Source organism: Portunus trituberculatus, chromosome 39, assembly GCF_017591435.1.
Source record: "Portunus trituberculatus isolate SZX2019 chromosome 39, ASM1759143v1, whole genome shotgun sequence".
NCBI classification, from domain to species: Eukaryota; Metazoa; Arthropoda; class Malacostraca; order Decapoda; family Portunidae; genus Portunus; species Portunus trituberculatus.
In genome coordinates, this window is record NC_059293.1 from 2678910 (window position 1) to 2691856 (window position 12947).

Genomic DNA, 12947 nt, shown 5'->3' on the forward strand with positions numbered 1-12947 from the left:
TCACCAGTAGATCTGCCTTTACGGAAACCATACTGGCAATCAGAGAGAAGGTTGTGAGCTGATAGATGCCTCATTATCTTCCTATTAAGGATAGACTCAAAGGCTTTAGAAAGGCAGGAAATCAAAGCTATAGGGCGGTAGTTAGAAGGATTGGAGTGGTCACCTTTTTAGGGACAGGTTGAATGTGAGCAAACTTCCAGCAAGAAGGATAAATAGAAGTAGAGAGACACAGATGAAAGAGTTTGACCAGGCAGTGAGCGAGTTCGGAAGCACAGTTTTGAGAACAACAGGAGGGACTCCATCCGGACCGTAAGCCTTCCGAGAATCAAGGCCAGAGAGGGCCAGGAAAACGTCTTTATAAAGAATTTTAATTTTAGGGATGAAGTAGTCAGAGGGTGGAGGAGTAGGAGGAATATGCCCAGAATCATCCAAAGTTGAGTTGGTAGCAAAGGTTTGAGCGAAGAGTTCAGCTTTAGAAAAGAAGAGACAGCTGTAGAGCCATCTGGATGAAGTAAAGGAGGAAAGACGAAGAAGTAAAGTTGTTAGAGATATTATTGGCTAGATGCCAGAAATCTCGAGAGGAGTTAGAATTGGAAAGACTTTGACATTTTCTATTGATGAAAGAGTTTTAGTAAGTTGGAGAATAGATTTGGCATGATTACGGGCAGAAATATATAGGGCATGAGTTTCAGCAGTTGGATGGCTACGGAACCGTTTGTGAGCCGCTCTCTATCATTGACAGCACGAGAACAAGCAGAGTTAAACCAAGGCTTTTTAGCTTTAGGGTTAGAGAAAGTATGAGGAATGTATAGCTCCATGCCAGAGATAATCACCTCTGTTATGCGCTCGGCACAAAGAGAAGGATCTCTGACATGAAAACAATAATCATCCCAAGGAAATCAGAATAGTACTGCCTTAGTTCCTTCCACTTAGCAGAGTTAAAATGCCAGAAGCACCTCCGCTTAGGCGGGTCCTGAGGCTGCACTGGAGTGATAGAACTGGTAACGGAAATTAGATTGTGGTCGGAGGAGCCCAACGGAGAGGAAAGTTTAACAGAGTAAGCAGAAGGGTTGGAGGTTAGGAAAAGATCAAGAATGTTGGGCGTGTCTCCAAGGCGGTCAGGAATACGGGTAGGGAACTTCACTAGCTGCTCTAGGTCATGAAGGATAGCAAAGTTGAAGGTTTGTTCACCAGGTTGGTCAGTGAAAGAAGATGAAAGCCAAAGCTGGTGGTGAACATTGAAATCCCCTAAAATGGAGATCTCAGCAAAAGGAAAGTGAGATAAGAGGAGAAAGACTTAGGAGTAACCGTGCAAAACACCTTGTCACCGGAGAAACACATTAACAAGATTTTTGGGAAAACTTATAACATGCTTCAAAATATTGGCCTTGCATTCCACTACCTAGATGAAGGAATGATGAAGAAGATATTATGTACCTTAATAAGACCCCAGTTAGAATATGCAGCATGTGTCTGGTCACCGCATATGAAGAAAAATGTGAAGAAGGTGGAAAGGGTACACGGGCTGGCAACAAGGATGGTACCCACACTCAGGGAGTTAGACTATGAGGAAAGACTGAGGAAGCTGGGGCTGACCACATTAGAAGATAGAAGAACAAGAGGAGACATGATAACTATGTATAAATTGGTGAACAAGATTGACATACTGGACAGAGAGCTGATAAAGGTGACCACAAGTAATCATCTCCGAGGACATGGAAAAAAGCTAATAAAAGACACCTGTCTAAATGACGTGAGAAAATACAGTTTCGCGCATCGTAGCATTGATAAGTGGAATAAACTGAGCAGCGACGTCGTTGATGCGGTGTGTGTCAATCAGATGAAAGAGAGATATGACAGGAATGGACAAAGGGACAGGTCACAGAGAGCTTAGCTCGGGCCCTGTAATACACAAATAGGTAAATACAAATAGGTAAATACACACACACACACACACATTGCATTATCTCTCTCTCTCTCTCTCTCTCTCTCTCTCTCTCTCTCTCTCTCTCTCATTCTAATTTGTGGGCTAAAATACACAAATTAGACTAAAAGTTAAGTATACCAGTGCTGTATTCTCCATCTCTCCTGAACTTTGACTTTTCTCTGGGTGTGCCAAATATGTGAAAATTTACTATCAATGGAAGTCTGCATAACACAACCCTGACAACAAGTGTGGAGGGCGCAGCATAACTATAGTGAGGTAAGGAACAGTACTACAAGAGGCACCAGGCCTCTATTTTCTAAAAGGAAAAAAGGCTAACCCTTATATCATCCAGTTTTGTTCTCTCAAAACCACTGGATATTCAACAATCAGGACAACAAGTGAAACTAGGTGGCAGCTGAAATCTTACAAGTGTCACTAAGGTGTGCAGATGTGAAACACACACACACACACACACACACACACAATAAGCAGATGGAAGAAGGACTCGGTAAAGCCGAGAAAGAAAAAGAGAAGCTGAAAGATCTAGTAAACAAAGAAGAGGAAAGAGTACAGAACATGATTAAAAAAGAAGTACAAGCATGGAGAGTCCAAGATAAGAAAGATAAGGCTGATTTTCAGGTGATTCAAGAACAACTAAAAGAAAAAGAAGAAAATATGACAAACAAAATTATAGGAGCTCTCAAGATAAAAGAATATCTAGTTAGAGAAATTGCAGAAAAAAAAGAAGAGTGTAATCGTATTTGGAATAAAAGAAAAAAATATAAAATATAGACCAAGAAGAGAAAAAGAGGAAATGAAATCAGTCAAAGACCTACTAAAAAATCTAAATGACGAAGATAGGCAGAACTTGAAAGAGGAAGTAGAAGAAATAAACAGAATGGGACCATATCAAGAAGGAAAAACGAGACCAATTAAAATACTACTAAAATCACAAGCAGCAACAGAAGAAATATTATATAGAACAACAAAACTTAGAGAAACAGAAGGCTGCAAGGATATCTATATAAAGAAAAATAGAAATGAGGAAGAAAGGAAGAGATACAATGAACTGGCAGTAGCAGTAAGGGAAAAAAATAATGAAAGATCAGAAGAGGAAAAAAGGTATTTTTTTGGAGAATTCTAAGAGACAGGATAAGGAAATGATATATAAAAGAGAAGGAAGAGAAAAAAGTGGAACAAGTTTAACTGAAAATGATAAAGGCAAGAGACTAAAAATTATGTATACGAACATAGACGGGGTTTTATCAAGTAAATTAGAATTAAGAGATTACATAAAGAAAGAAAATCCGGATATTGTATGCCTGGCTGCAACAAAACTAAATGAGGCAATCAAAATAGACTTGGATAATAGGTATAATGTATGGAGAAGAGACAGAGTGGGTAAAGGAGGAGGAGTCATGATAATGTTAAGGAAGGAGATAGTGATAAACCAAGTGGAATGTGGGCAAGGAAAAGCAGAAGTATTGTATGTTAAGATGCATATTAATAAAAAAGAGTTTACAATCATAGTAACATATGTGCCACCAAAAAAAAAATTCATGGACCAATCAAGAATATAAAGACATGATAGATGACACAATAAGGAGTCTCATGAGAATCGTTAAAGAAAGGAGAAAAGTGATATTAATAGGAGACTTCAACTGTAAAGAAGTGGACTGGGAAAATTATGAAAGTGGTATGGGGGAAGAAGCCTGGGGAGAAAGATTCCTGAACCTAATGATGGACAATATGATGGACCAGAGTAAAGGAATGCACAAGATTCAGAGGAAATGACGAGCTGGCGAGACTGGACCTAGTTTTCACAAGGGGCATACAAATGAATGATGATATAAGATATAAGTGCCCATTGGGAAAGAGTGACCATGTAATATTAGAAATAGATATAGAATAAGGAAAGGAAGATAGAGACGATTCATACAAAGGAGACCGATTAAATTACAGAAAGGTTGATATTGAGAATCTCAAGAACTATTTTAAAAACGTAAACTGGGAGGGGATGAAAAACTCAGAGACAATGCAAGAGAAGTATACACCTCGGTCCCGCTATAAACGTGTTCACAATGAACAATTCTCACAATGAACGAGTGACCAAAAATATTCAGTCAAAAATTTTTGTTATAATCGAACACGTTCACTATTTTTTTTTTTTTTTACATTACAAGGGCACTGGCCAAGGGAAAACAAAGTGAAAAAAAAATCCCGCTGGTTAGGCCCTGTTAAGAGGAAAGTAGAGAAAAACAAAAAATCTAAAAGGAGGGTCCAGTTAACGTAAGAGGTGTCTTGACACTCCTCTTTTGAAAGAGTTTAAGTCATAGGCAGGTGGAAATACAGACACAGGTAGAGAGTTCCAGAGTTTACCAGTGTAGGGAATGAAGGAGTGAAGATACTGGTTAACTCTTGCATTAGGAAGATGGACAGAATAGGGATGAGAAGAAGTAGAGAGTCTTGTGCAGCGAGGCCGCAGGAGGGGAAGGCATGCAGTTAGCAAGTTCAGAAGAGCAGACAGCATGAAAACAGCGGTAGAAGACAGATAAAGATGCAACATTGCGGCGGTGACTTAAAGAATCAAGACAGTCAGTTAGAGGAGAAGAGTTGATAAGACGAAAAGCTTTAGATTCCACCTTGTTTAGTAAAGCTGTGTGTGGATCCCCAGACATGAGAGCCATACTCCATACACGGGCGGATAAGGCCCTTGTACAGAGCAAGCAGCTGGGAGGAGAGAAAATGGACGAAGACGCCATAGGACACCTAACTTCTTGGAAGCTGATTTAGCAAGAGTAGAGATGTGAAATTTCCAGTTTAGATTTTTAGTGAAGGATAGACCGAGTGTGTTTAATGTAGAGGAGAGGGAAGTTGAGTGTTATTGAAGAAGAGAGGATAGTTGTCTGGAAGGTTATGTCGAGTAGATAGTTGTAGAAATTGAGTTTTGAGGCATTGAACAAAACCAGGTTTCTCTGCCCCAATCAGAAACAAGTGAAAGATCAGAAGTTAGGCGTCCCATAGCATCTCGCCTTGAGTCATTTAATTGTTGTTGGGTTGGGCGTCTGTTGAACGCTGTTGAATAATGCAGGGTGGTATCATCAGCATAGGAGTGGATAGGGCATTGAGTCAGATTTAGGAGATCATTGATGAATAATAGAAAGAGAGTGGGTGATAGGACAGAACCCTGTGGAACACCACTGTTGATAGTTTTAGGGAAGAACAGTGACCGTCTACTACAGCAGCAATAGAACGATCGGAAAGGAAACTGGAGATGAAGGTACAGAGAGAAGGATAGAATCCGTAGGAGGGTAGTTTAGAAATTAAAGATTTGTGCCAGACTCTATCGAAGGCTTTCGATATGTCAAGGCCGACAGCAAAGGTTTCACCGAAGTCCCTAAAGAGGATGACCAAGATTCAGTTAGGAAAGTAAGAAGATCACCAGTAGATCTGCCTTTACGGAAACCATACTGGCAATCAGAGAGAAGGTTGTGAGCTGATAGATGCCTCATTATCTTCCTATTAAGGATAGACTCAAAGGCTTTAGAAAGGCAGGAAATCAAAGCTATAGGGCGGTAGTTAGAAGGATTGGAGTGGTCACCTTTTTAGGGACAGGTTGAATGTGAGCAAACTTCCAGCAAGAAGGATAAATAGAAGTAGAGAGACACAGATGAAAGAGTTTGACCAGGCAGTGAGCGAGTTCGGAAGCACAGTTTTGAGAACAACAGGAGGGACTCCATCCGGACCGTAAGCCTTCCGAGAATCAAGGCCAGAGAGGGCCAGGAAAACGTCTTTATAAAGAATTTTAATTTTAGGGATGAAGTAGTCAGAGGGTGGAGGAGTAGGAGGAATATGCCCAGAATCATCCAAAGTTGAGTTGGTAGCAAAGGTTTGAGCGAAGAGTTCAGCTTTAGAAAAAGAAGAGACAGCTGTAGAGCCATCTGGATGAAGTAAAGGAGGAAAGACGAAGAAGTAAAGTTGTTAGAGATATTATTGGCTAGATGCCAGAAATCTCGAGAGGAGTTAGAATTGGAAAGACTTTGACATTTTCTATTGATGAAAGAGTTTTAGTAAGTTGGAGAATAGATTTGGCATGATTACGGGCAGAAATATATAGGGCATGAGTTTCAGCAGTTGGATGGCTACGGAACCGTTTGTGAGCCGCCTCTCTATCATTGACAGCACGAGAACAAGCAGAGTTAAACCAAGGCTTTTAGCTTTAGGGTTAGAGAAAGTATGAGGAATGTATAGCTCCATGCCAGAGATAATCACCTCTGTTATGCGCTCGGCACAAAGAGAAGGATCTCTGACATGAAAACAATAATCATCCCAAGGAAATCAGAATAGTACTGCCTTAGTTCCTCCCACTTAGCAGAGTTAAAATGCCAGAAGCACCTCCGCTTAGGCGGGTCCTGAGGCTGCACTGGAGTGATAGAACTGGTAACGGAAATTAGATTGTGGTCGGAGGAGCCCAACGGAGAGGAAAGTTTAACAGAGTAAGCAGAAGGGTTGGAGGTTAGGAAAAGATCAAGAATGTTGGGCGTTTCTCCAAGGCGGTCAGGAATACGGGTAGGGAACTTCACTAGCTGCTCTAGGTCATGAAGGATAGCAAAGTTGAAGGTTTGTTCACCAGGTTGGTCAGTGAAAGAAGATGAAAGCCAAAGCTGGTGGTGAACATTGAAATCTAAAATGGAGATCTCAGCAAAGGAAAGTGAGATAAGAAAGACTTGGAGTAACGTGCAAAACACCTTGTCACGGAGAAACACATTAACAAGATTTTTGGGAAAACTTATAACATGCTTCAAAATATTGGCCTTGCATTCCACTACCTAGATGAAGGAATGATGAAGAAGATATTATGCACTTAATAAGTTAGAATATGCAGCATGTGTCTGGTCACCGCATATGAAGAAAAATGTGAAGAAGGTGGAAAGGGTACACGGGCTGGCAACAAGGATGGTACCCACACTCAGGGAGACATACACCAGCGCATTGCTGGAGAGGAATAGGCTACATGAGGAGGTTTATGAAAGTCGCTGTGAGGGTTGGTCTCTGTCTCCCAGATCACTATCAGAATCATTACTGGAGTCTTCACTTTCTTCTGTCTCAGTAAAAAAATCAGTCTTCATTTTCATCACTCCTCAATGTCATTACCAAGTAACACTGACATAACATCACTCGGAGTACCGTTTCCTCCCTCCGGATGACGGAGTTGCCAGATGTCGCCTCGAAATGGGAAAAGATGACCTATTGTGAGGAAACATATGTCTCAAGGCTCAAGCAGACGAGCGAGAAAAGATGCCAGATACTTCCACTTGCCCCAGGACCAATAGTGAGGGGGAGAGATTCAAATGTTTAGCACGGAAAAATCATGATTACCGGTACAATCCCCGCCTCTCCACGCGATGCTACAATCGTACATATACGATCACAGTACTTTAAAGGTTAGAAAAACTTATCAGAAGTTACCGAGAGACACATGTGGCGAAAATTAATGAAAGAAAGCAAACTTTAATAGAATTAAGGTAAGTGACAGAAAAGTTACCCTTTATTACCATTTTTTTATGTGTGCAATGTATTCCATGCTTAACCCCATTTTTTTCCCTGAAAAAACAGGTAAAATAGGGCTGAAAGTTTGGTATAGGAGAGGACTGATCGACCTATTAGCCTTTTTCCCATAGGATACATTATTCACTATGAACGAATTCGCTAAGAACGACCCCGTTCATCGACCTATTAGACGTTTATAGCGGGACCGAGGTGTAACTTATTTTTGGAAATATACAAAACAGGAGTCAGGGAATATGTCCCGAAATATAGACCTAAAGAAAAAGGAAAGAAAGATTGGTTTAATGCAAGGTGTGCAAGGGCAAAGGAGAAAAGAGATGGAGCATGGAAAAGGTGGAGGAGAAATAGAAATCCAGTAAATAAAGAAAACTTCAAGGCAGTGAGAAATTAATATGTTAAGGTGAGGAAGGAAGAGGAAAAGAACTTTGAAAAGGACATTGTCGAAAAATGTATGGAGCAACCAAAATTGTTCTACATATTCATAAATGGAAAAATTAGGCAAAAAGAAACAATAGAAAAGTTAAAAGGAGAGAACGGGATGGTGGAAGGCCCAAAAAGTATGGCAGAACTATTAAATAATAAATTCCAGGAGGTCTTTACTAAGGAATCCAAATTTGAAAGGCCACAGGGTAATAGAGACAGTCTATATGAAAGAGATTAAAGTAACCAAGCTTGAAATAAAAGAGTTAATGAAGGAACTGGATGAAGAGAAGGCAATGGGACCGGATGAAGTCTCAAGCAGAATACTGAAAGAATGTAGGGAAGAACTAGCAAGTCCTATATACAACATCATAAAACGCTCAATAGAAAATGGAACAGTACCAGTAGAGAGAGAGGGATGGGTTGACTGTATTTATTTGGATTTAAAAAAGGCATTTGACAAAGTGCCACATGCAAGATTACTGTGGAAGTTAGAGGAGAAGGGTGGCTTAAAAGGAAGCACATTGAGATGGATGGAAAATCATTTGAGGGGGAGAGAAATAAGGACGGTAGTTAAAGATATGAAGTCCAAGTGGAGAGAAGTAGAAAGCGGACTGCCACAGGGGTCAGTATTGGCACCAATACTTTTCCTCATTTATATTAACGACATGCCCGAAGGAGTGAACAGCTACATAAATCTGTTTGCAGATGATACGATACTGTGCAGAGTTATAAAGCAAAAAGAGGATTGTGAAATACTGTAAGAAGTCCTAAATAAGATCTGGGAATGGAGTAAAAAGTGGGATATGGAAATCAATGTGAACAAAAGCCATGTCATGGAAATGGGAAAAAGTGAAAGACGACCCATGGGAATCTATAAGATGGGAGATGGAGTAGAACTGGAGAAAGTAAAAAAGGAAAAGGACTTAGGAGTGACGATGGAAGAAAACAATCAACCAGTAAGGCCATATTGATAGAATCTTTAGAGAAACATATAATTTGCTAAGGAATAATGGAGTAGCATTTCACTACATGGACAAAGAAATGATGAAGAAATTGATAAGTACTATAATAAGATCCAGATTGGAATATGCAGGAATAGTGTGGACCCCTCATAAAAAGAAACACATAAGGAAATTGGAGAGGCTACAAAAAATAGCTACAAGAATGGTTCCAGAATTTGAAGGGATGATATATGAGGAGAGACTAAAGGCTATGGATCTACCAACCCTGGAACAAAGAAGGGAGAGAGGAGACCTGATACAAGTTTATAAATTGATCAACAGAATGGACCAAGTGGATAATGAGAAACTGATCCTGAGAGAAGAATATGTCATCCGAAGCACAAAATCGCATAGTAAAAAGCTGAGAAAAGGAAGATGTCTGAGAGATATTAAAAAATATAGTTTCCCGCAGAGATATATTGAGACGTGGAACAGTTTAAATGAAGAAGTAGTGTCTGCAACGAGTGTGCATACTTTTAAAGTAAGATTGGATAAGTGTAGATATGGAGACGGGGCCACACGAGCATAAAGCCCAGGCCCTGTAAAACTACAACTAGGTAAATACAACTAGGTAAATACACACACACACACACACACACACACACAATGGTTAGCACGCTCGACTCACAATCGAGAAGGCCGAGCTCGAGTCCTGGAGCAGCAAGGTAAATGGGCAAGCCTCTTAATGTATGGCCCCTGTTCACCTAGCAGTAAATAGGTACGGGATGTATCTCGAGGGGTTGTGGCCTCGCTTTCCCGGTGTGTGGAGTGTGTTGTGGTCTCAGTCCTACCCGAAGATCGGTCTATGAGCTCTGAGCTCGCTCCGTAATGGGGAAGACTGGCTGGGTGACCAGCAGGCGACCGAGGAGGAGGTGAATTACACACACACAGATGCAGTCATGCAGAGTTGCAAGTGTCATAAGTGTTTTGGAGATAAGAACCTAACCAAAATAATGGAAGCTACAAGAAGCAATCAGATCAACACATGACAGTCCATATTATGAAACATACCTACCTATTCCCTCCTTTCATCTCCAGCCATAAATTTGTCTCATCATATTTCAAATCTCCCTCATGATTTAGCACGGCTATTCCATTCTCTACCACTCTGTTTGGAAACCAATTCCTTCCTAGCTTTTTTTTCTAAATCTAATTTCTTTTCAAGCTTGAACCCACGATTTCTTCTATCCAGATTACTGATTCTTGAGAATTTTGTTTCTGTAGCTAAGGCTTGTCATATCTCCTCAACCACAGAGGACAGTGGCTGTTACAGACTGATCTGTGAGAAATGCTAGTATTTACCTACTTTACTTAGTTAGGTTATAGGGAGGCGGTGGCATGGTGCATAAGGTGGTGAGCGTGGGATCGGGCAGACGTCCACGCGTAGGTTCGAATCCCACCAAGTACAGCCTTAAAACACTTTGCCATTTGTCAAGTGGTTTAAAGTTACCTACATATCACCATGATACCCAGGTTCTAGGTGGCTACACTCAAGATGAGCTTGGGCAGTGATATGGGCCCTAATATGGGTACCACTATAAATAAAATTGCCTGCACCACTAATGGGTGGAAGCTGAACAGAACTTCCCATACACTCTTCAAGTGTGCCTACAGGTGCTATAGGCCTTACTGTAAAAAAAAAAGTCCCATCTTCATTATCTTATAATATTCAACTGAGCCTTGAATTCATATGTCATTTCTGCATTTACAATCTCCTCAGTCACACCGTTCTATTCATCAATACTTCTTATACAAGACACTTTACTTTTTGACATCTCTTCTACAAGCTTCACAGTCTTTCCATGTCCTCTAGCATCACATGTATCCCAAACCATCAAGTCATTCCCATCCCTCAGGTCTCCCCTTCCTAGCTTTCTCTCAATGTTGTCCATCTCTTTTCACATGTCAAGTCCATGATATCTGGTATCATCTTCAATGCTGCTCTCTGGACTCTATCAAACCTCCTTATATCTTTTATATAGGGTGACCATACTACAGCTGCATACTCCAGTCCAGGTCTAATCATTGATATAATAATCATCTTGATCATCTCTTCATCCATATACACAGAAGCAAACCTTATTCTTCTCAACAAGTTATTATAGGCTGTGTTTCTCAAGGATCAAATTCTCAGTCACTGTAACAGCTAAATCCTTTTTCTCATCAGCCGCACTCAACCCTTCACCATTCAACACATAGCTAATTTCCTTTTACTTTCCTCACACTCTTTCAAAATTCTATTCCTTCAGATTAATTCCATTCCCATTTATGAAACCACTCTGTTATCTTGTTCAGATCTTCTTGTGAGTGTGTGCATCAAAGTGTTTTGTCTCAGCTGTCCCTCATTCACAGGAGATGGCAACACGGTGTATGTAAAGATAGACTCTTTGTATTCAGTAAATTGAAAATCCTAAAGTAAACTCGAGATTTCTGGTGTGAGAAATAGGATAGAAAACAACTTCTCAGTTATGGCACTAAACCCACAAGATGTTACTAACTTTTTCAATGTTTGAATTACACACTACTCACAATATCTCACAATACTTTTGGTCCTGTAAATGTCATGAAATATATTAATCCAATTTATATCTACAATACATAACAAAACAAATAATGTGGTCTGTACATATACTTACGAGAATGAGTTGCAAGAGCTGTTTTGAATGAGAAACGTGGTGCACTTGGAGAAAGAGCAGGAGGCTTTAAGGAGCAGACAATCTTTTCCTCAAAGTGTTCCATGGCCATGCTGGATATGTCTCGAAGCTCAGTGAGGATCTCATGCGAACACGGCAATGTTTTGTGGGACTGGATGAAGCGCAATACTCGATATATTTCATCAATGACCTGCAAATACACCACACAGTTTTAATCCATCTACCTAGATGAACTCAAGTTTCCACTACTACACCATTTGAGTAGCCAGCTGCAACAAGCAAGTAAGCACCAACCACTGTGAAATTGAGCTACAAAATGTACTGTATTACAATCAATAACTTCTCCTACATCTTACAAAGAACATTAAGGTGATTGTATCTCTATTGTGCGTGCAACTAAAATCCAGCATGCAGAATAGAATACAGTAAACCCTTGCTATAACAAACAAATTGGGGGAAAGGCTTAATGTCATAACTGAAAGTTCGATGTATCCAAGGGTCAGTAATCCATCTTTTATAACAACCTAAATTCGCTATATCAGATAAGTCATTCAGTCATGCGTCAGGCCAGTCAATGCCGCCATGCCCAGGAGTGTTTTGTTTACTTTCCTGAATTCCACACGTCCACAAGAACAAACTGTAATTACTGGACGAATGCTGGGTGTAGACTGAGGCAGCGAGACAAGCAGGGCTGCAGGGCCACGAGGCTGTGTGACGCTAACCGCTCCTCACGCGCCAAACCGAGTTCACTACTTACCAAACCGAATTCGCTATATCAGAGGATTGTTCAGCCAGAATAATGCAGTCATTATATCCAAAAATTGTTATACAGAGGTTAGGTATAGCGAGGGTTTACTGCATATCCTGAACTCCATTTCACAATGATTGGCACTTGGCCCATTGTCACAGTCAGCTACTCATTCAATGTCACATTTCATAATTATCATAGCAATCTTTTGGTGCTGCATTTTTATAATAGATATTTCATACAAAAGCAATAAGAAATCACCAGCATCATAACCAAAGCACATCATTAAACAATAAAAAGAATAAATAAATAAAACAGCTGTAAATCAAAAGCCAATAATCAAATCTTACTTATCAGGATTCTAATATCCGAGAGGCAGGTGAAATCCTCAGAAACACGCACCATACCAGCTGTTGTCTGCACCAGCATCCTTGCCACTGAATTGTCCACACTTGTCCTTTCTTGCCATGTCTTCTATTTTTCCCCAGATTTTGTATTCCATTTTTTTTTTTTACCAGGTTCCTTTTTTGGGGTGTGTTGGTTTTGTGTATCATGTGTTTTCATTTGTTTATGTGTTCCCTTGTGTGTCTTTATGTTCTGTGTGTTCATGTATTTATATGGCTTTT

General features: G+C 40.2%; 1 protein-coding gene across 5 annotated transcripts in view; it reads right to left on the reverse strand.

Annotated features, from left to right (window-relative positions):
* Positions 1-12947, reverse strand: part of LOC123515448 (F-box only protein 28-like) — a 185558-nt gene that overhangs the window by 140801 nt on the left and 31810 nt on the right. For all 5 annotated transcript variants that reach the window (XM_045274021.1, XM_045274018.1, XM_045274020.1 and 2 more), the window contains exon 5: positions 11556-11763. In XM_045274021.1, the coding sequence (XP_045129956.1) occupies positions 11556-11763 (208 nt within the window). The remainder of the gene's footprint in view (positions 1-11555; positions 11764-12947) is intronic.